Below are 25,082 nucleotides of genomic sequence, written 5' to 3' on the forward strand. Positions count from 1 at the left end.
ATCACCAGACCACAGCTGACAGCTCCAAACAGTAGAGGAGATGGAGTTTGACTTTTCCATTACTGTGTTTAAGTGCTTTCAGAATAAGTATGTTACATGCTGTAATCCTTGTGAGTTAAATTCTGTATGCCAACTCTGTGTCCAATCCCTTGGCATCACAGAGGCCAGAATTTCACACTCTGGTTCCATCCTAACACTTTCACACACACTTTCACACTTTCACACTTTCACACACACTTACACACACACACACACACACACACACACACACACAACACACACACACACACACACACACACACACACACAAACCATAAAATCTGACTTTTAAGTCTAATGTCAAATTGTATGAGGAAATTCTACTGCCTGTAAACCTTTATGTAAAGCTTTAAACCAGCTTTATTTCTTTATACAACCAGCTTTATCTATCACACGCATACAGTACACACACTCAATCTGTGAATGCTGACAGAAGTGGGAAAAGCAATCAAACATTCACTATTCCCTACTCATCCTCTGTGTGCGTCACAGTCAGCTAATAACTAAGATCCTCTTTAAAAACATAAAGGCACGTAGCCAGAGTCGCTTTTTTCCCCACTTCATCATCATTAACAAAGTCATTTACTTTGGGAATTTGCCCCATTTTCCCAGGGCCACAGTTTTCTGATGGTCTGTTCTCTCTGAGGTACTTTTGTGTGTGTGTGTGTGTGTGTGTGTGTGTGTGTGTGTGTGTGTGTGTGTGTGTGTGTGTGTGTGTGTGTGTGTGTGTGTGTGTGTGTGTGTGTGTGTGTGTGTGTGTGTGTGTGTGTGTGTGTGTGTGTGTGTGTGTGTGTGTGTGTGTGGTTATAGGAAGCTAGATAACGTGTGTTCAGACAGCGGAGGGATATCCTGTTTACGTCTTCAGTGATAAGACCTCAGTGAATAAGACTGTAGTCAGACCCTCTCTCTCTGTGTCTATGTATGTATAGGTAGAGCTAGGCAAGCGCCACTAATGAATACTATCAGGCCCTGACTATCTGGTATGAAGTTAAGACAGATAAATCCTTGTTTGATGACCTGTGGACTATTTAACCTTCTTGTACAAAGAGAGAGCCTAAAGCGATATGACCCCTTTACAGTGCACTCTTAGAAAAAAAGGTGCTAGCTAGCACCAAAAAGGGTTCTTTGGCTGTCCCCATTGGAGAACCCTTTGAAGAACCCCATTTGGTTCCAGGTAGAACCCTGTTGGTTCCAGGTAGAACCCTTTTAGGTTCCAGGTAGAAACCTTTTACGTTCCATGTAGAACCCTTTCCACAGAGGGTTCTACATGGAACCCTAAATAGTTTTACCTGGAACATAAAAGGGTTCTACTTGGAACCAAAAAGGGTCATCCTATAGGGACAGCCGCAGAACCCTTTTGGAACCCTTTTTCCCAAGAGTGTAGCTCTGTTTTCTGAGTTTACCCCCTCAGTGTGGAGTATGTTATGCGGGTACAAACAGTGACAGCGAGTCCAACTACATAGCTGTATTGCAGATGAGGGTAAAAGTCATAGATACACTTGATGTTGAACCAAGACGTCACTGATCTGGCACAGACCATTGGGATATTAAGACCCTTCGTCAGTTAACCAGTATTTTCCGTAGGAACCAAAGACTTGTCTTGTCTTCCCGTTTAGAGCTAACTGCAGTGAGAATGAGTGGAGGGAGTAGAGACTAAGTAGAGACTGAGAGTTTTGAAGTTAATCCACATCCTACTCTTTCCTTACTCCTAACCCGCTTGTCTTGCTGTGTTTAAATAATTACACAGTCCCCTTCTAGAATTGTCATTCTAGAAACCATCAATGTTTTCTTGAGGAGAAGAAAGAAGAAGATAAAATAAAGTCAGCCAGATAATGACAGTGTGTTGAAGGGCTTTGGATTCTGTGGTTGGTCTGTAGTTGTTTTGGTGATATCTTTCTTTCATAAAGCCTGAAAGGCCTATAGCTGTGGCCGGCGAGGTAACCCGCCCATAACTGTAATGTATGGAAACAACCAAGGTTAGAGAGAGTGTGGAGAGAGATGAAGGAAGAGAAAAAAGAAAGTGGAGAGATGAGAAAGAAATATAGGAGAGAGAGTTGGAGAGAGAGAGAGAGAGAGAACACTATCATTAAAGCACTGTATATAGACATGATATGACATTTGAAAAGTTTTTATTCTTTTGGAACTTTTGTGAGTGTAATGTTTACTGTTAAGTTTTTATTGTTTATTTTACTTTTGTTTATTTTCTATTTCACATGCTTTGGCAATGTTACCATATGTTTTCCATGCCAATAAAGCCCTTAGATTGAAATTGAATTGAGAGAGAGAGAGACAGAGATATATATACTGTGTTTATATATATATATATATATATATATATATATATATATATATATATATATATATATATATATATATATATATTATATATACTGTATATATATATATATATATATATATATATATATATATATATATATATATATACTGTATATATATATATATATATATATGAGAGAGAGAGAGAGATAGAGAAAGATATATACTGTATATATATATATATATATATATATATATATATATATATAGAGAGAGAGAGAGAGAGAGAGAGAGAGAGAGAGAGAGAGAGAGAGAGAGAGAGAGAGAGAGAGACAGAAGGTAGGACATTTAATCAGAAGCTGCTCTATTTTGGATGGTGCCGTGTGTGTTTCCGTGTCTGTCTCTGAGATGTTCATAACAGTCGTAAATATTGGGCATTCCAGGAACCTGGTGGTTTTTCTGCTATTTCATGTGTAAGGATGGAAACATCTCTGATCATCCCCTGATCATAAGTGTTAGGGTTAGTCGATAGTTAGTTGAAATGTTGTTGACAGTTATTAAACATCTACTGAACATCTACAAACCATCTACTTGGGACTATCCAAATAAAGTATTACCCTTCTATCTCATGGATAGTGCTTCGCTAAACAATGTTGCAACTCATATTTGGACATATATTTCATATACTATTTGGACAAGGAAGTTAGTCATGGTCTATGACATAAGGTCATACTTCTGTATCGACTGTCATCTGAATGGCGCTCAGTGATGTCTCTGACATCACAGTGGACAATATATTTCTGAAAATAGAATTCTAAAGATGGAATTCTATCTCCAGTTCTGTGGTTCTGAATTTTTTGGGACGTCATAAATCCAGCGTCCTGCTGTCACAGACTCATTCTGCTACAAAATCTGTATTCCTTATCCACAAAGATAGCTTCCACCTTCAGATTTGTTTCCTGCTTGTATCTTATCTGAGGCTAATCTTTAGGCTACATAGCCATGGCTAACGAACATAATTATTGTCTTTACATGGTAAAGAAAGGCAGAGTAGTCAACTGTATCTCATAGGCTTTGCATATAATTTATTTGACTATTTCTCAGATAATGCACTTCATGAAATGTGTGAGTGATAGGCCTAACTGACTTGTAACTCTCTGATATTTTTCTGCCCGTCTGTAGACTGTGCTGGACCAGAGGCTGTCTTTCTGCAGTAAACTGTGTTTCGCCATCGGAGGAGCACCCAATCAGGTGGCCGGCAGTGCTACGGCATTCTTCCTCCAAATCTACCTGTTGGATGTCGCCCAGGTAACACATCTGTGTGTGTCTATCTCTCTTTTTCTCCTCCTATTTTTTTTTCTCTCGCTCTCTCTCTCTCACTCTCTTTTCCTCTCTCTCCCTCTTTTTCCGTCTTTCCCTCCTTTTCCTTCTCTCTGTGTCTTCTAACTCCATTCCTCTGTTAACTCCTCCTCAGATCAACCCTTTCCAGGCCTCCATGGTTCTGTTCATAGGGAAGGCATGGGGAGCCATGACCGACCCTGTTGTCGGCTTCTTCATCACCAAGAGCAAGTGGACCAGGATAGGCAGACTCATGCCCTGGTGAGGCCATACACACATCAATCACTGATTGCACAGAGTGCACACACCTGGTTTCCCAAGGGAAAAAACAGCAGCACAGCTCCATAGGACCACAGATCTCAGTGTGTATATGCAGTCTGAGAAATGCTAGCTGTAAATGCTAGGCTTCACATTTGGACTCTATTGAATTATACTAAAGCTTTTCTCCGTGGCCGATGTGAGTAAAAGTTTTAAACATTTTAACACTCGCAAGGCCGCCGGGCCAGACGGAATACCAGGGCACATTCTCAATGCATGCCCAGACCAGCTGGCAAGTGTCTTCACTGACATTTTCAATCTCTCCTCGTCCCAGTATGTAATCCCAACATGTTTCAAACAGACCACCATTGTCCCTGTTCCTGAGAGCTCCAAGGTAACCTGCCTAAATTACTATAGCCATGTAGCACTCACATCTGAAATGAAGTGCTTTGAAAGGCTGGTCATGACACACACCAACACCACCATCCCAGACATCCTGGACCCACTCCAATTCGTATACTGCCCAACAGATCCACAGTGGATACAATCTCAATTGCACTTTACACTGCCCTCTCCCACCTGGACAAGAAGGGAAATAACTATGTGAGAATCCTGTCCATAGACTACAGCTCAGCTTTCAGCATCATAGTCCCCTCCAAGCTCCTCACCAAGCTGGGGACCCTAGGACTGAACACCTCCCTCTGTAACTGGATCCTGGACTTCCTGACGGGACGGCCCCAGGTGGTGAGGGTAGGCAACAACCCCTCCGCCGCGCCGTCCCTCAGGTTGTGTGCTTAGTCCCCCCCTGTACTCCCTGTTCACTCACGAGTGCGTGGCCACGCACGACTCCAACACCATCATCAAGTCTGCTGACGACATGACGGTGGTAGGGCTGTTCATCTGCGGCAATGAGACAGCCTACTGAGGTAGAAGGTCATAAACTTGGCAATGTTGTGCTATGACAACAACCTTTTCCTCAAAGTAAGACCAAAGACGTGATTGTGGACTACAGTAGAAAGAGAGGAGCACACGCCCCCATCCATATCGACAAGGCTGTAGGGGAGCCGGTCGAGAGCTTCAAGTTCTTTGGTATCCATTTCACTAAGGACTTTACATGGTCAACACACACCCGTCGTGAAGAGGGCATGAAAGCGCTTCTTCCCCCTCAGGAGGTTGAAAAGATTTGGCATGGGCCCTCAGATCCTCAAAACGTTCTACAGCTGCACCATTGAGAGCATCTTGACTGGCTGCATCACCACTTGGTATGGCAAATGCACCACCCTCGACTGCAAAACGCTACAGAGGGTGGTGCAGACAGCTCAGTACATCACTGGGGCCGAGCTCCCTGCCATCCATGACCTCTATATCAGGTAGTGTCAAAGGAAGGACTAAAGAATTGCCAAAGACTCCAGCACCCAAGCCATAGACTGTTTACTCTGCTACCCTCCGGCAAACAGTACCAGAGCATCGGCTCTCTGACCAACAGGCGCCGAAACAGCTTCTACCCCCCAAGTCATAAGATTGCTTAATAGTTAATTAATGGTTACCCAGACTATCTGCACTAACCCTATCTTACACCGGCTTTGCACACTCACAATACACACTACATACACACTCACACACACTACACTGACACTCTCACACAACCCACACACATTCACAGACACTACACACACACACACACACACACACACACACACACACACACACACACACACACACACACACATACACACACACACACACACACACACACACACACACACACACACACACACACTTGCACACTCATCATATGCTGCTGCTACTCTGTTCTTTATTCTTACTCTTATTATTATATATCCTGATGCCTAGTCACTTTTTACTCTTATTATTATCTATTATCTATCACTTCACCCTGCCTTCATGTACATATCTACCTCAAATACCTCGTACCCCTGCACATCGCCTCTGTACTGTTACTCCCTGTATATACAGTGGCAAGAAAAAGTATCTGAACCCTTTGGAAATACCTGGATTTCTGAATAAATTGGTCATTAAATTTGATCTGATCTTCATCTAAGTCACAACAATAGACAAATATAGTGTGCTTAAACTAATAACACAGAAAGTATTGTGTTCTTCTTGTCTATATTGAATACATCATTTAAACATTCACAGTGTAGGTTGGAAAAAGTATGTGAACCCCTCGGCTAATGACTTCTCCAAAAGCTAATTGGAGTCAGGAGTCAACTAACCTGGAGTCCAATCAATGAGACGAGATTGGAGATGTTGATTAGAGCTGCCTTGCCTATAAAAAACACCACATTTGAGTTTACTATTCACAAGAAGCATTGCCTGATGTGAAAGGGTGGAAAGGGTTACAAAAGTATCTCTAAAAGCCTTGATGTTCATCAGTCCATAGTAAGACAAATTGTCTATAAATGGAGAAAGTTCAGCACTGTTGCTACTCTCCCTAGGAGTGGCTGTCCTGCAAAGATGACTGCAAGAGCACAGCGCAGAATGCTCAATGAGGTTAAGAAGAATCCTAGAGTGTCAGCTAAAGACTTACAGAAATCTCTGGAACATGCTAACATCTCTGTTGACGAGTCTACGATACGTAAAACACTAAACAAGAATGGTGTTCATGGGAGGACACCACGGAAGAAGCCACTGCTGTCCAAAAAAAACCCATTGCTGCACGTCTGAAGTTTGCAAAATAGCACCTGGATGTTCCTGGCAAAATATTCTGTGGACAGATGAAACTACAGTTGAGTTGTTTGGAAGGAACACACAACACTATGTGTGGAGAAAAAAAGGCACAGCACACCAACATCAAAACCTCATCCCAACTGTAAAGTATGGTGGAGGGAGCATCATGGTTTGGGGCTGCTTTGCTGCCTCAGGGCCTGGACAGCTTGCTATCATCAACGGAAAAATGAATTCCCAAGTTTATCAAGACATTTTGCAGGAGAATGTAAGGCTATCTATCTAATACGCCTTCTGGAGTGGCCCAGTCAGTCCTGACCTCAACCCAATTGAGATGCTGTGGCATGACCTCAAGAGAGCGGTTCACACCAGACATCCCAAGAATATTGCTGAACTGAAACAGTTTTGTAAAGAGGAATGGTCCTAAATTTCTCCAGACCGTTGTGCAGGTCTGATCCGCAACTACAGAAAACGTTTGTTGAGGTTATTGCTGCCAAAGGAGGGTCAACCAGTTATTAAATCCAAGGGTTTACATACTTTCTCCACCCTACACTGTGAATGTTTACACGGTGTGTTCAATAAAGACATGAGAATGTATAATTGTTTGTGTGTTATTAGTTTAAGCAGACTGTTTGTCTATTGTTGTGACCTAGATGTAGATCAGATCAAATTTTATGACCAATTTATGCAGAAATCCAGGCATATCCAAAGGGTTCACATACTTTTTCTTGCCACAGTATATGTATTTTATTCTTCTTGTGTTACTATTTAAAAAACAAATATTATTGTTTAACTCTGCATCGTTGGGAAGGGCTCGTTAGCAAGCATTTCACGGTTAAGTCTATACCTGTTGTATTCAGTGCATGTGACGAATACATTTTTATTTTATATTTGTAATCCACAGCTGTATCCTTATAACTGTAGACCTGCAGAGAGTGTTTACCAAAAGCACCACATCAAACTTAACCGTAACCCTAGGTGTCAGCTCTAAAGTGTGTTTGTGTGTGTGTGTGTGTGTGTGTGTGTGTGTGTGTGTGTGTGTGTGTGTGTGTGTGTGTGTGTGTGTGTGTGTGTGTGTGTGTGTGTGTGTGTGTGTGTGTGTGTGTGTGTGTGTGTGTGTGTCAGCTCAAAGCTGTGTAAACGTACTGGCTTCACACGACTCACTTACAATAAGTACTGGTTGAGTACTTAGTGCTGATTCTGATGTGACTGAGGTAGTGCTGTATAAGCTTTATAAGCCATAGATTACTGACAAGCTGACAGGCTAGAGAGAGACCAGATCACAGCATTACTGATTTGATTACCACTGTATGTGTGTATGTGTGTGTGTGTGTGTCCTGAGTGATTTTGTGGCAGAACACTGTGGCTCTGCCCGGTTGTGTGTGTGTGTGTGTGTGTGTGTGTGTGTGTGTGTGTGTGTGTGTGTGTGTGTGTGTGTGTGTGTGTGTGTGTGTGTGTATGATGATCATCAGCACCGTGAGAAAGCCAGACCCTCCCTCTAGTTAACTCCTGAGGGAAACCCCCTCTAACTGTCAGACAGGAAGTCCCCTGGACCTGGGCTGTGACATCATCAGACAGACAGGAAGGGATCAGTATCTATGTCCTGAGCAGTTTGTGGCAGAACACCGGGGCTGTGCCCGGTTGTGTGTGTGTGTCCTGAGCAGTTTATGGCCGTGCCCGGTTGGTACCCCTGGGTACTACTGTGTTTGTTATGTTAGAGCCCGCCATGCCAACAGAGAGGAACGTTTAGATAAAACTGGGACATTTCACTCACAATTTCTGAGAGTGTGATGGAGCTCAATTCCCTTCCTTGCTTTGGTCTCAGTCTCTGTGTCTGTCTGCCTGGGTGCATGTGTTTTGCCCTACTTCCCTTTTCGAAAAACTCCCATTGGATTATTTTACTACTCATCCTGTGAGCCATTTTACAGAACATTCTAACATTCTAACAGTCTATTCTAACATTATAACTGTTCCATTCAGTCACTGTGCCTTTTCAACCCTCCCATGACCAGCCTATACAGCAGCAGGCCCAACCCCAGCCCCAGCCCCAGTGCTAGGCAGCCCTGTCACTCTCTTTGTGTGGCTGAACAATCACTAAGGACAGGCCTCTGTGTCACAGGGAGAGCTGGACTGTACCAGAACTCACCACTTTCTACCTCTCTCTACCTCTTTCTCTCTTTTTCTCTCTGTCCCCTCTCTACCTCGTTCTCCTGCTTTCTCTCAGTTCTCTATCTCTCGCTTTCTCTATAATCCCTCTTTCTCTTTCTATCTGTTCTTTTATTTTTATTTTTTGGGGGGGTAGATCAGCTTTAATATGCAGATATAAATATTTTCTACAATGTAGAAAATAGTAAAAATAAAGTTAAAATATATATTTTATTTTATTATTTTCCCCTAACCCTACCACCCCTCCCCTAATTGGAGTAAACTAAAGGACAACAACACTTAGGGCTTCTACTTCCAGCTTATACATACTATATACATTTTACAGGCACAATGTATTTTACAATAGTTATATTTTGTTTGTTTTTAATCCCAGCCTACAGCTACCCTCAACCCCCTCCCATCTGTCTCTGAAGACCATCCAGTTTGATTTCTATTTGCCATATACTTTTAACTGTGCTGTTTCACAAAAGTTCTGAACCTATATACATTTAATGACACAGTATATTTTACATGAGTTATCTTGTTGTTTTTAGTCCCACCCTTCAGCCCCACAAAACCCCTCCCATCTATCTCTTAACACCATCCATTTTGATTTATATTTACCATATATTTTCAACTGTGCTGTGATTTTTCACAAAAGTTCTGAACCTTTTTATTCTCATATTTTCTACAGATTGTAAATTAAAGATACATTTTTTTGCTAAAATTATTATTATATTATTGATTGATTGACTATGACTTTTCAAATCACCCAGCAGAGGTATTTGCAGAGTTAGCTCCACGTAAATGTTGCAATTCTTCAGCCATATAATAAGTTACATTTTTAAATTCTATGTTTTGAATCCAGCATAATTTGTGCTTTGGAATCGGTACATCAAAAATCTCTTCCCAACTATTTTGCGTTCTGTATGGCACAGCTGTCAATTTTTTGGTCCTTAAATGAAACTGCTATACTTTTGTCTTTATCAAAATTTTCTTTAACCAATTTTGGTCTTTAATGCCGGGCCGACAGACCTTACTCCCCCTCCACTTGCTTCTTCCATTTTTGCAGTAATGCTGCAATTAGTTGGTTGTAATTTTGGGTAGAGCAGACATTTCCATATATTTTTGTTAGCTGCATGTGGGACATAACTCCACCAGTCTTATTTATGATATCATTTACAATGCTTTACCTTTTTAAAATATTTTTTCCAAATATATATATATTTTTAAACAATTAGTATATTTCAGTTTAGCCATAATATTTTTTGGATTAGTTGTTCTGTCTTTTCTGGTCGATTAAACTGAAATTGCAACCAACTTTCTCTGGCTTGTTTTAAAAATAGCGATATTTTAAAGATTATTTCATTTTCAAACAACCGAAAGTGAGAGATTGTAATCTGAATAAAGGGGAAAAGGCCATTCTTGAACATGGGATGAGACATTGTTACTAATCTGTTAGAGAACCAGTTTGGATTTAAGTATAACTTTTGTATGACTGAAGCCTTTAGTGAGAGGTCTAATGCATTCATTTTAAATCATTTCTGCCCTCCGAGTTCATATTCATTATATAAATATGCCCGTTTAATTTTGTCTGGCTTGCCATTCCAAATAAAATGGGATATTGTTTGCTCATATAATTTAAAAAACAGGTCGCTAGGTGTAGGCAAAACCACAAGCAAATAGGTAATCTGGGATATGACTAAAGAGTAAATCAGTGTGATTTTTACACAAATAGACAGATATTTTCCTTTCCATGGTAACTTTCTATAAAAATGTATTGTAGTGAGATAATTTCTTTCTTTTGGGATATGAATACCGAGTATGTCCACATCACCGTCAAACCATTTTATTGGTAAACTACATGTTAATGTAAAAGTCGTATTTTTTAGTGATCCAATACGTAATCATAATTTGGCTTCAATCCAGAGAGGTTAGAAAAAGTATCTAGATCCTCTATGAGGCTGTGGAGGGATCCAAATTGTGCATTTAAATGAATAATCAGCATACAGTGACACCTTTGTTTTTAGGCCCTGGATTTCCAGCCCCTTGATATTATTGTTGGATCTGATTTTAATAGCTAACATATCGATGGCCATAATAAATAATATGCCAATAGCGGACAACCGTGTTTAACTCCTCTTGATAGTTTAATACTTTCTGAGAAGTAGCCATTATTTACTATTTTACACCTAGGGTTACTATACATAACTTTAACCCATTGTATAAGAGATTCTCCAAAATTGAAATATTCCAGGCATTTATATATAAATTCCAGTTGTACTTTTTCAAAATCCTTTTCAATGTCTAGCTGCTCAGATTTTTCATATTGTTCTATTGTTTCCAGTACTTGTCTTATATTATCTCCAATGTATCGTCCATGTAAAAAAAAGGATGGATAACAATACCTTTCTAATTCTATGCGCTATGCATTTTGCTAGAATGTTTGCATCACAATCACAACACTGAAGTGTAAGGGGTCTCCAATTTTTTAAATGAACTGGATCTTATATATATTTACCACTTGTGTCCTGTTTCAGTAATAATGAAATCAGACCTTGGTTAAAACATGCTTATAACGGTCCTCTGAGTACATCAAAAAGGTTTGATATACCTCAACTGGTATGCCATCCAGCCCTGGAGTTTTCCCAGACTTAAAGGCTTTAATTGGATCAATAAGTTCCTCCTCTGTAATTTGGCCTTCACATGAGTCTTTCTGTACAGCTGCTAATTTTACATTATTAATAGGAAAAAAATCCATGCAATTAACTTTCTATCTATTATTAGTTGAACTGAATTCTAGGGCAGGACAGGTCTGGAGTGAGGGCAACTGGAGCAGAGGGTGTAGGGTTTAGTATGTGGATGGGGGTCAAACACCTTGGGGTCCTATCAGGTCAAAGGTTAGAGTTCAGGTCCATTGTGGAAACGTTTTGGCGTCGTCACCAAAACAACACGATTGTGGCTATTTTAGAGTGGTGCGTAGAGGATGTGGTTGAGCTAGCAAAAACGTGCTTAGTTGTGTTAACTATATGTACTTAGTTGACACTACAGCTGCAGAGCAGTGGTTGGACTTGAGTCTTTATGATAAGGATGTTTTCCTAAGTGTGAACTCTATGATGTACAGATACTCAGTAGATGTTATCAGATTAACCTAAGATATAGCTTAGTTTTTTGGGTGTCTGTCTTCGGCTCCTAGTCTATGTTGCTTTAGTGGGAAAGAATTAGAGCCTATTCGTGTATAACTCAGTGGTTATAGATGAGCTAGTCATTGATGACTGGAGGAAAGTGCACTAGTCCACAACCTCCCCACTCTCTCTCTCTCTCTCTCTCTCTCGGTCTCTCCCTCTCTCTCCACAGTGAAACACACAGCGGTTTCCTTAGCCCATAATGATACAGTATGTACCACTTGTATGGATGAATTACACATAGACAACACAGCTCCCCACATCCTCCAAACTGCACAATGCAAAATAATTATTCTGTCCTGAGATGCCTGTGTGTGTGTGTGTGTGTGTGTGTGTGTGTGTGTAAGCTCATGATCATCCGGGTTAGCGATCCTGTGGCATAGTGCATCTTCCTGTTCTCCCACTGTGCCGCTGTAACCGATGTGAAATGGCTAGTTAGTTAGCGGTGGTGCGCGCTAATAGCGTTTCAATCGGTGACGTCACTCGCTCTGAGACTTGAAGTAGGGTTGCCCCTTGCGTTGCAAGGGCCGCGGCTTTTGTGGCGCGATGGGTAACGATGCTTCATGGGGTGTCAGTTGTTGATGTGTGCAAGGGTCCCTGGTTCGAGCCCAGGTTGGGGCGAAGAGAGGGACGGAACCTACACGGTTACATTGGTGCCGTGACCCGGATCATTGGTTGCTGCGGAAAAGGAGGAGGTCAAAGGGGGGGGTGAGTGTAACCGATGTGAAATGGCTAGTTAGTTAGCGGTGGTGCGCGCTAATAGCGTTTCAATCGGTGACGTCACTCGCTCTGAGACTTGAAGTAGGGTTGCCCCTTGCGTTGCAAGGGCCGCGGCTTTTGTGGCGCGATGGGTAACGATGCTTCGTGGGGTGTCAGTTGTTGATGTGTGCAAGGGTCCCTGGTTCGAGCCCAGGTTGGGGCGAAGAGAGGGACGGAACCTACACGGTTACACCGCCACACCAACTCAGAACGGATAACGGAAAAACATCCCCACAGCATGATGCTGCCACCACCATGCTTCACTGTGAGGATGGTGTTCTCGGGGTAATGAGAGGTGTTGGGTTTGCGCCAGACATAGCATTTTCCTTGATGGCCAAAAAGCTACATTTTAGTCTTATCTGACCAGAGTACCTTCTTCCATATGTTTGGGGAGTCTCCCACATGCCTTTTGGCGAACACCAAACGTGTTTGCTTATTTTTTTCTTTAAGCAATTGCTTTTTTCTGGCCACTCTTTCGTAAAACCCAGCTCAGTGGAGTGTACGGCTTAAAGTGGTCCTATGGACAGATACTCCAATCTCCGCTGTGGAGCTTTGCAGCTCCTTCAGGGTTATCTTTGGTCTCTTTGTTGCCTCTCTGATTAATGCCCTCCTTGCCTGGTCCGTGAGTTTTGGTGGGCGGCCCTCTCTTGGCAGGTTTGTTGTGGTGCCATATTCTTTCCATTTTTTAATAATGGATTTAATGGTGCTCCGTGGGATGTTCAAAGTTTCAGATATGTTTTATAACCCAACCCTGATCTGTACCCTGATCATTACAGGTTGTAATGCAACAAAATAGGAAAAACGCCAAGGGGGACGAATACTTTTGCAAGGCACTGTAAATTGTCATGTCTTTATCAATTGCACAAACTCATCATGAGGCCAAAGTTTCACTATAAAAAAAAGATACCAAATTCGACTCAAATGTTTGCTCAAACAATGGCCATTAAGATATGCAATAAGAACAATAACCCTTCCCTCCCTTTTTCTCTCTGTAGGATGTTGGGCTGTACTCCGTTTGTGGTGGTCTCCTACTTCTACCTTTGGTTTGTTCCTCCCTTCACAAACGGACGTTTCATCTGGTACCTGGGCTTCTACTGCCTCTACCAGACACTCATCACTGTGAGTACCAGCCAGCTACCTACGACAAAAGCGTTGGCCCACAAGGACAACCATGTACACATCCTCATTCTCAGATACAGTATCTTATCTAACACTATTCAACACTGACTTTGTTTACTCATAGTATACACCTACCATTGTTCCTAGATACAGCTTTTTATTTGCCAGAAAAGATACAGATAAGCAGAGATGACTTGCAGAACCCAACACAAATCTATAGTGAGCAGAGCCAACATGTCATAAAACCAAACCTTGTTGATAGTTCACCTCAAACAAGTGTGTTTATTTAAGTTTATTTTGTTACTAAGGTACAGCTTCAAACCCTTTCCCATTCTTTCTCTGCCTTTTTCTCATTCTCTCTCTCTCTCTCTTTCTCTCTGCGCTCTCTCTCTCTCTCTCTCTCTCTCTCTCACTCTCTCCTCTGCTCTCTCTCTCTCTAATCTTTTTAACATATGCTAAAGAGCATGTTGCCCACTGCCCATCGTAGTCACATTGCGATGGCCTATAATGACATGTCATTCTAACTACTTGATAAGTATATGCTCGGCCCTGCCAGAGACCGCTGGATGGGTAAATGCTGGTTACCACTTTTAGCTTCCCTTCATTGTCTTTGTGTGTGAGAGACTGAGAACGCACGGCTGTTATCACTTTAAAGCCCTACAGTAGCGACAATAAAAAAAACAGGCCAGTGTAATCATTCAATCAGGATTTGATGACCAATCCTTTTACGTGAGTCAAAGCTCTGGTCAAATTGGATTCTATACATTTAGTTTTTACAACAAGGCCCTACAAATGACATGGTTGGCCATCCCTCCATCCGTCCTTCCCTCCATCCCGCCCTGGGCCGAAGAGAAGGAGAAGGGCTGGGACAGTCTTTCACGGCAGCCTTTATTTCTGTTGTCTCTTTGGATGCTCGGTCAGTTGTTCGTTTGCTGCATCGTTTGGCCACAATGCTGACTGAGCTGTTGTGTAAATGACAAAGGAGAAGAAAGGCTGGGGTTGAAGGTGAATAGTTGCTGACTGTTCTACTGGGCAGCTTGAGAGGAAAACAGAGAGCTGAGGTTTACAGACGGGGGGGGGGAGGTCTACTAAGCTAACATATGGAATTGTTTTTAAGATGGTCATACCATGGATCATGTAGCTATTTGATTAAGAATTTTAGAACCCCTGTATATATAAACAAATATAATTAAATATTGAATTTGGACTTTACTTCTATAGCCCATTGAAACACATGGAATGCACATTCATAAATGGCAAAACAGACAGTCAAAAAAATCTATCATAAGGAATAAAGTTTTGAAGTGTCTTTCCTATGTTTCGAGGTTTGTTGGGCTATGTTCTTATTTAAGAGGGGTGTTTGTTTAGAGTGTTTCGGGGTTTGTTGGGCTATGTTCTTGTTAATCTATTTCTATGTTAGTTCTAGTATGTATATTTCTATGTGGTGTTTATTGGGTTGACCTTCAATTGGAAGCAGCTGCTCCTCGTTGGTTCTAATTGAAGGTCCTATTTAAGAGGGGTGTTTTTTTTCTATGGGATTTGTGGGTAGTTGTTTCCTGTTTAGTGTTTGTTGCACCTGACAGGACTGTTTCTCGTCGATGTTTGTTGTTTTGTTAAGTGTTTACATTTTCCTTCATTAAAAGAAGATGAGTATTCACATTCCCGCTGCGTTTTGGTCCAATTCATATGACGCCCGTGACAGAAATATTTGTGTTTTTTGGACACACATTTAACCCCTTTTTTTTGTTGGCACAAAACTACCTCCAGAATACCGTCTTGTTCATGAGAATCTCCCCTTTCCATAATGGGGTCATATTAGTTTGTTGTCCGAACACTTCAGATGCTACAGACATTTTCATGAGAAGACCGATTTTTGGGACATCTCATGGTCTGACAGACACCCCTGTAGCTCGCCTACCTTCCACCACGGAAAGCCAGCATAAATGGATGCGGTGGATTGAGACGCAGCCTATGCAAAAAAAGTATATTTGTAGCTTAAACTTAAGGATCTTAAAAGTAAATGTTGCAGTGAATCATCGTCTTAAGTGGAACATAAAATATCCCCAAAAAGTGGAAATTATATGGACTCTGACCCTCTGTCCTATATCTAATCATGTCCTCTGTGTTTCTTCTGTGTTTCCCAGTGTTTCCATGTGCCTTACTCTGCCCTCACCATGTTCCTCAGTACGGACCAGAAGGAGAGAGACTCAGCCACAGCCTATCGTAGGTCACTATTAAACAGACCTTACATTTGTTAATCAAATTCAGGCACTATTCTGTCATTCTGTTTTTGATAGTACTTAATACTGTAATAAATGTGTTATATTGCAGGTATGACCCTGGAGGTGCTGGGTACTCTCGTTGGTGCTGCCATCCAGGGTCAGATTGTGGCGAGCGCCCACACCCTGAAGCACTGCCCCCACCACAACATGTCCACCGGTCACCTAGGCAACGGCAGCGGGGCCGAGATCGTCAAGAGAATCGTTCACTCCCAGGACTTCCTGTCACATGCTGTAAGTGTCACCGCGACAACAAACAACCTGACCTGGGGTGTTACCATGGTGATCCGATTTTGAAAGTAACTGTAACTGACAGTACTGTCCTCAACTACCTCAGGGCTGCACTTTCAGGGTCATCTTTTCCTTTTTCTTCACTTTTTTAAAGCCTTAAAGTTGCAAGGAAACAAACAGGAAACAAGTCAAAGGTCAAGAAGTATAAAACGAGTGATTTGTTGAAACTAAAAGGAATATGATGAATATGAAGTTTGTGTTTGCAGACTGTCTAGCGGTGAAATGTAGTCTTACCAAGTACCAACTTCAAGAGGGCTTTATAGACATATATTATTTATCCTGGGTTTGACGTGACCATAGGATGAATAAGAGCCTATGCAACAGCTCCCTCCCCTCCCCTGGTACTGACCACAAAATGGGGTTCCTCCCTGACATCAGTCATCAAACCCCTTCCCTAAAATAAGAGACCCCTCCCCACAATGAGGGGGTGACCACAGTCTGTTTGTGATTAAGGCAATTTTTTATCACATTCAAAAACACCTGAATGAACCCCGGACCCCAAACTCGACATGCGGTTTGTTGGGATTAGGGGACTAACAATATTGAACATCTATTTCCAGCCAAATCCAGACCGGAACATTACATTTGAATTTAACTGGTTGTTCATTTCCTTAACAGTATACTACCTATAGCCAATGAAAACATCACTGAGACAACCCAGAGACCCTGCTGTGAATCTTGTGAATGCAAAGGTGGTTTATGGGTTCATGGGTAAAACGCGGCGAGCGGGCTCCAGCCCAAACTATTCCGTGTTGGATTCGGGCATGCAGCGGCTATTCAGGGGCTCAAGTGGTGCCTTTCCAAATGATTCTGGGTAAACCTTGATGGTTCGGCTCTCTCACCACGCAGGGCCCTCTGTAGCCATGCTGAGCACTTACACACAAACACACAACCACACAAACTTGGAGCACTGTCACCACTAGATTCTTCTGAGTTTGCGGGTGAGGGTAGCACATTCGTCTGGGCGAGTTCTCCAGTCCCTCAGAAATTGGCAGAACGTTTGATGTGAGTAAATAATAATAAACCACTTAGCTGCGCCGCATGGAAAAATAGCAAACAAGCCTGGATTTGTTTAGGGCAGTTCAGTTCCTGTTGGGGTTAACATGAAATCTTCAAGGCTCTATAGTATTTTGGTAGACTGTATTTAAGGATCAGAATGAACTTGCTTTTATCTAATCTGTTGAGTTATTTATGAGATCTAGTATCTGCTAGAGCGATGTAAGGAGTGCTAGAGTAAAATGACAGGCTCAACAAACACATTGATATCTTCTAATGTGACTTTTTGATAACAGTTGAAGTGCAGTATTTGGGGGAAGTTGCAAAATAGAAATTGAGGAAGGCTCAGTACAGATGTGCTCCTTCTGTAACCGAAGACAAAAATATTGATAATGGGAAGAGTAGTGTAATGTAATACCTAATGGGGATCCAAATAAACAAATAAAGGATAGATTCACACTCTTGTTTTCTTCCTGCCTTTGCAGAAGAAGGTGTATATGCTTTCTATCATCCTTGTAGAATGAGGTGTATATGCTCTCTATCCTCCTTGTAGAATGAGGTGTACATGCTCTCTACCCTCCTTGTAGAATGAGGTGTATATGCTCTCTACCCTCCTTGTAGAATGAGGTGTATACGCTCTCTATCCTCCTTGTAGAATGAGGTGTATATGCTCTCTATCCTCCTTGTAGAATGAGGTGTATATGCTCTCTATCCTCCTTGTAGAATGAGGTGTATATGCTCTCTATCCTCCTTGTAGAATGAGGTGTATATGCTCTCTATCCTCCTTGTAGAATGAGGTGTATATGCTCTCTACCCTCCTTGTAGAATGAGGTGTATATGCTCTCTATCCTTGTAGAATGAGGTGTATATGCTCTCTATCCTCCTTGTAGAATGAGGTGTATATGCTCTCTATCCTCCTTGTAGAATGAGGTGTATATGCTCTCTATCCTCCTTGTAGAATGAGGTGTATATGCTCTCTATCCTTGTAGAATGAGGTGTATATGCTCTCTACCCTCCTTGTAGAATGAGGTGTATATGCTCTCTACCCTCCTTGTAGAATGAGGTGTATATGCTCTCTATCTCCTTGTAGAATGAGGTGTATATGCTCTCTATCCTCCTTGTAGAATGAGGTGTATATGCTCTCTATCCTCCTTGTAGAATGAGGTGTATATGCTCTCTATCCTCCTTGTAGAATGAGGTGTATATGCTCTCTACCCTCCTTGTAGAATGAGGTGTATATGCTCTCTATCCTCCTTGTAGAATGAGGTGTATATGCTCTCTATCCTCCTTGTAGAATGAGGTGTATATGCTCTCTATCCTCCTTGTAGAATGAGGTGTATATGCTCTCTATCCTCCTTGTAGAATGAGGTGTATATGCTCTCTACCCTCCTTGTAGAATGAGGTGTATATGCTCTCTATCCTCCTTGTAGAATGAGGTGTATATGCTCTCTATCCTCCTTGTAGAATGAGGTGTATATGCTCTCTATCCTCCTTGTAGAATGAGGTGTATATGCTCTCTATCCTCCTTGTAGAATGAGGTGTATATGCTCTCTATCCTCCTTGTAGAATGAGGTGTATATGCTCTCTATCCTCCTTGTAGAATGAGGTGTATATGCTCTCTATCCTCCTTGTAGAATGAGGTGTATATGCTCTCTATCCTCCTTGTAGAATGAGGTGTATATGCTCTCTATCCTCCTTGTAGAATGAGGTGTATATGCTCTCTACCCTCCTTGTAGAATGAGGTGTATATGCTCTCTATCCTCCTTGTAGAATGAGGTGTATATGCTCTCTATCCTCCTTGTAGAATGAGGTGTATATGCTCTCTATCCTCCTTGTAGAATGAGGTGTATATGCTCTCTACCCTCCTTGTAGAATGAGGTGTATATGCTCTCTACCCTCCTTGTAGAATGAGGTGTATATGCTCTCTACCCTCCTTGTAGAATGAGGTGTATATGCTCTCTATCCTCCTTGTAGAATGAGGTGTATATGCTCTCTATCCTCCTTGTAGAATGAGGTGTATATGCTCTCTATCCTCCTTGTAGAATGAGGTGTATATGCTCTCTATCCTCCTTGTAGAATGAGGTGTATATGCTCTCTACCCTCCTTGTAGAATGAGGTGTATATGCTCTCTATCCTCCTTGTAGAATGAGGTGTATATGCTCTCTATCCTCCTTGTAGAATGAGGTGTATATGCTCTCTATCCTCCTTGTAGAATGAGGTGTATATGCTCTCTATCCTCCTTGTAGAATGAGGTGTATATGCTCTCTACCCTCCTTGTAGAATGAGGTGTATATGCTCTCTATCCTCCTTGTAGAATGAGGTGTATATGCTCTCTATCCTCCTTGTAGAATGAGGTGTATATGCTCTCTATCCTCCTTGTAGAATGAGGTGTATATGCTCTCTATCCTCCTTGTAGAATGAGGTGTATATGCTCTCTATCCTCCTTGTAGAATGAGGTGTATATGCTCTCTATCCTCCTTGTAGAATGAGGTGTATATGCTCTCTACCCTCCTTGTAGAATGAGGTGTATATGCTCTCTATCCTCCTTGTAGAATGAGGTGTATATGCTCTCTACCCTCCTTGTAGAATGAGGTGTATATGCTCTCTATCCTCCTTGTAGAATGAGGTGTATATGCTCTCTATCCTCCTTGTAGAATGAGGTGTATATGCTCTCTACCCTCCTTGTAGAATGAGGTGTATATGCTCTCTATCCTCCTTGTAGAATGAGGTGTATATGCTCTCTATCCTCCTTGTAGAATGAGGTGTATATGCTCTCTATCCTCCTTGTAGAATGAGGTGTATATGCTCTCTATCCTCCTTGTAGAATGAGGTGTATATGCTCTCTACCCTCCTTGTAGAATGAGGTGTATATGCTCTCTATCCTCCTTGTAGAATGAGGTGTATATGCTCTCTATCCTCCTTGTAGAATGAGGTGTATATGCTCTCTATCCTCCTTGTAGAATGAGGTGTATATGCTCTCTACCCTCCTTGTAGAATGAGGTGTATATGCTCTCTATCCTCCTTGTAGAATGAGGTGTATATGCTCTCTATCCTCCTTGTAGAATGAGGTGTATATGCTCTCTACCCTCCTTGTAGAATGAGGTGTATATGCTCTCTATCCTCCTTGTAGAATGAGGTGTATATGCTCTCTATCCTCCTTGTAGAATGAGGTGTATATGCTCTCTATCCTCCTTGTAGAATGAGGTGTATATGCTCTCTATCCTCCTTGTAGAATGAGGTGTATATGCTCTCTATCCTCCTTGTAGAATGAGGTGTATATGCTCTCTATCCTCCTTGTAGAATGAGGTGTATATGCTCTCTATCCTCCTTGTAGAATGAGGTGTATATGCTCTCTATCCTCCTTGTAGAATGAGGTGTATATGCTCTCTATCCTCCTTGTAGAATGAGGTGTATATGCTCTCTATCCTTGTAGAATGAGGTGTATATGCTCTCTACCCTCCTTGTAGAATGAGGTGTATATGCTCTCTACCCTCCTTGTAGAATGAGGTGTATATGCTCTCTATCCTCCTTGTAGAATGAGGTGTATATGCTCTCTATCCTCCTTGTAGAATGAGGTGTATATGCTCTCTATCCTCCTTGTAGAATGAGGTGTATATGCTCTCTACCCTCCTTGTAGAATGAGGTGTATATGCTCTCTACCCTCCTTGTAGAATGAGGTGTATATGCTCTCTACCCTCCTTGTAGAATGAGGTGTATATGCTCTCTATCCTCCTTGTAGAATGAGGTGTATATGCTCTCTATCCTCCTTGTAGAATGAGGTGTATATGCTCTCTATCCTCCTTGTAGAATGAGGTGTATATGCTCTCTACCCTCCTTGTAGAATGAGGTGTATATGCTCTCTATCCTTGTAGAATGAGGTGTATATGCTCTCTACCCTCCTTGTAGAATGAGGTGTATATGCTCTCTATCCTCCTTGTAGAATGAGGTGTATATGCTCTCTATCCTCCTTGTAGAATGAGGTGTATATGCTCTCTACCCTCCTTGTAGAATGAGGTGTATATGCTCTCTACCCTCCTTGTAGAATGAGGTGTATATGCTCTCTATCCTCCTTGTAGAATGAGGTGTATATGCTCTCTATCCTCCTTGTAGAATGAGGTGTATATGCTCTCTACCCTCCTTGTAGAATGAGGTGTATATGCTCTCTATCCTCCTTGTAGAATGAGGTGTATATGCTCTCTACCCTCCTTGTAGAATGAGGTGTATATGCTCTCTACCCTCCTTGTAGAATGAGGTGTATATGCTCTCTATCCTCCTTGTAGAATGAGGTGTATATGCTCTCTATCCTCCTTGTAGAATGAGGTGTATATGCTCTCTATCCTCCTTGTAGAATGAGGTGTATATGCTCTCTATCCTCCTTGTAGAATGAGGTGTATATGCTCTCTATCCTCCTTGTAGAATGAGGTGTATATGCTCTCTACCCTCCTTGTAGAATGAGGTGTATATGCTCTCTACCCTCCTTGTAGAATGAGGTGTATATGCTCTCTATCCTCCTTGTAGAATGAGGTGTATATGCTCTCTATCCTCCTTGTAGAATGAGGTGTATATGCTCTCTATCCTCCTTGTAGAATGAGGTGTATATGCTCTCTACCCTCCTTGTAGAATGAGGTGTATATGCTCTCTATCCTCCTTGTAGAATGAGGTGTATATGCTCTCTATCCTCCTTGTAGAATGAGGTGTATATGCTCTCTATCCTCCTTGTAGAATGAGGTGTATATGCTCTCTATCCTCCTTGTAGAATGAGGTGTATATGCTCTCTACCCTCCTTGTAGAATGAGGTGTATATGCTCTCTACCCTCCTTGTAGAATGAGGTGTATATGCTCTCTACCCTCCTTGTAGAATGAGGTGTATATGCTCTCTATCCTCCTTGTAGAATGAGGTGTATATGCTCTCTATCCTCCTTGTAGAATGAGGTGTATATGCTCTCTATCCTCCTTGTAGAATGAGGTGTATATGCTCTCTACCCTCCTTGTAGAATGAGGTGTATATGCTCTCTATCCTCCTTGTAGAATGAGGTGTATATGCTCTCTATCCTCCTTGTAGAATGAGGTGTATATGCTCTCTACCCTCCTTGTAGAATGAGGTGTATATGCTCTCTATCCTCCTTGTAGAATGAGGTGTATATGCTCTCTATCCTCCTTGTAGAATGAGGTGTATATGCTCTCTACCCTCCTTGTAGAATGAGGTGTATATGCTCTCTACCCTCCTTGTAGAATGAGGTGTATATGCTCTCTATCCTCCTTGTAGAATGAGGTGTATATGCTCTCTATCCTCCTTGTAGAATGAGGTGTATATGCTCTCTACCCTCCTTGTAGAATGAGGTGTATATGCTCTCTATCCTCCTTGTAGAATGAGGTGTATATGCTCTCTACCCTCCTTGTAGAATGAGGTGTATATGCTCTCTATCCTCCTTGTAGAATGAGGTGTATATGCTCTCTATCCTCCTTGTAGAATGAGGTGTATATGCTCTCTATCCTCCTTGTAGAATGAGGTGTATATGCTCTCTACCCTCCTTGTAGAATGAGGTGTATATGCTCTCTACCCTCCTTGTAGAATGAGGTGTATATGCTCTCTATCCTCCTTGTAGAATGAGGTGTATATGCTCTCTACCCTCCTTGTAGAATGAGGTGTATATGCTCTCTATCCTTGTAGAATGAGGTGTATATGCTCTCTATCCTCCTTGTAGAATGAGGTGTATATGCTCTCTATCCTCCTTGTAGAATGAGGTGTATATGCTCTCTATCCTCCTTGTAGAATGAGGTGTATATGCTCTCTACCCTCCTTGTAGAATGAGGTGTATATGCTCTCTATCCTCCTTGTAGAATGAGGTGTATATGCTCTCTATCCTCCTTGTAGAATGAGGTGTATATGCTCTCTATCCTCCTTGTAGAATGAGGTGTATATGCTCTCTATCCTCCTTGTAGAATGAGGTGTATATGCTCTCTATCCTCCTTGTAGAATGAGGTGTATATGCTCTCTACCCTCCTTGTAGAATGAGGTGTATATGCTCTCTATCCTCCTTGTAGAATGAGGTGTATATGCTCTCTATCCTCCTTGTAGAATGAGGTGTATATGCTCTCTATCCTCCTTGTAGAATGAGGTGTATATGCTCTCTATCCTCCTTGTAGAATGAGGTGTATATGCTCTCTATCCTCCTTGTAGAATGAGGTGTATATGCTCTCTATCCTCCTTGTAGAATGAGGTGTATATGCTCTCTACCCTCCTTGTAGAATGAGGTGTATATGCTCTCTACCCTCCTTGTAGAATGAGGTGTATATGCTCTCTACCCTCCTTGTAGAATGAGGTGTATATGCTCTCTATCCTCCTTGTAAAATGAGGTGTATATGCTCTCTATCATCCTTGTAGAATGAGGTGTATATGCTCTCTACCCTCCTTGTAGAATGAGGTGTATATGCTCTAGAATGAGGTGTATATGCTCTCTACCCTCCTTGTAGAATGAGGTGTATATGCTCTCTAACATCCTTGTAGAATGAGGTGTATATGCTCTCTATCCTCCTTGTAGAATGAGGTGTATATGCTCTCTATCCTCCTTGTAGAATGAGGTGTATATGCTCTCTATCCTCCTTGTAGAATGAGGTGTATATGCTCTCTATCCTCCTTGTAGAATGAGGTGTATATGCTCTCTACCCTCCTTGTAGAATGAGGTGTATATGCTCTCTATCCTCCTTGTAGAATGAGGTGTATATGCTCTCTACCCTCCTTGTAGAATGAGGTGTATATGCTCTCTACCCTCCTTGTAGAATGAGGTGTATATGCTCTCTATCCTCCTTGTAGAATGAGGTGTATATGCTCTCTATCCTCCTTGTAGAATGAGGTGTATATGCTCTCTATCCTCCTTGTAGAATGAGGTGTATATGCTCTCTATCCTCCTTGTAGAATGAGGTGTATATGCTCTCTATCCTCCTTGTAGAATGAGGTGTATATGCTCTCTATCCTCCTTGTAGAATGAGGTGTATATGCTCTCTATCCTCCTTGTAGAATGAGGTGTATATGCTCTCTACCCTCCTTGTAGAATGAGGTGTATATGCTCTCTACCCTCCTTGTAGAATGAGGTGTATATGCTCTCTATCCTCCTTGTAGAATGAGGTGTATATGCTCTCTATCCTCCTTGTAGAATGAGGTGTATATGCTCTCTACCCTCCTTGTAGAATGAGGTGTATATGCTCTCTATCCTCCTTGTAGAATGAGGTGTATATGCTCTCTACCCTCCTTGTAGAATGAGGTGTATATGCTCTCTATCCTCCTTGTAGAATGAGGTGTATATGCTCTCTACCCTCCTTGTAGAATGAGGTGTATATGCTCTCTACCCTCCTTGTAGAATGAGGTGTATATGCTCTCTATCCTCCTTGTAGAATGAGGTGTATATGCTCTCTACCCTCCTTGTAGAATGAGGTGTATATGCTCTCTATCCTCCTTGTAGAATGAGGTGTATATGCTCTCTATCCTCCTTGTAGAATGAGGTGTATATGCTCTCTATCCTCCTTGTAGAATGAGGTGTATATGCTCTCTATCCTCCTTGTAGAATGAGGTGTATATGCTCTCTATCCTCCTTGTAGAATGAGGTGTATATGCTCTCTACCCTCCTTGTAGAATGAGGTGTATATGCTCTCTATCCTCCTTGTAGAATGAGGTGTATATGCTCTCTATCCTCCTTGTAGAATGAGGTGT

At 41.8% G+C, this 25,082-nt stretch overlaps 1 protein-coding gene across 1 annotated transcript in view; it reads left to right on the plus strand.

The window, feature by feature from the left end:
• Window positions 1-25,082, plus strand: part of LOC106571769 (major facilitator superfamily domain-containing protein 2B) — a 45,838-nt gene that overhangs the window by 2,194 nt on the left and 18,562 nt on the right. Inside the window, exons 3-7 of the mRNA XM_014145222.2 lie at window positions 3,499-3,624; window positions 3,791-3,915; window positions 13,685-13,808; window positions 15,953-16,031; window positions 16,140-16,321. Of these exons, the coding sequence (XP_014000697.1) occupies window positions 3,499-3,624; window positions 3,791-3,915; window positions 13,685-13,808; window positions 15,953-16,031; window positions 16,140-16,321 (636 nt within the window). The remainder of the gene's footprint in view (window positions 1-3,498; window positions 3,625-3,790; window positions 3,916-13,684; window positions 13,809-15,952; window positions 16,032-16,139; window positions 16,322-25,082) is intronic.

Source organism: Salmo salar, chromosome ssa15 (assembly GCF_905237065.1).
Source record: "Salmo salar chromosome ssa15, Ssal_v3.1, whole genome shotgun sequence".
In the NCBI taxonomy this organism is placed as follows: domain Eukaryota; kingdom Metazoa; phylum Chordata; class Actinopteri; order Salmoniformes; family Salmonidae; genus Salmo; species Salmo salar.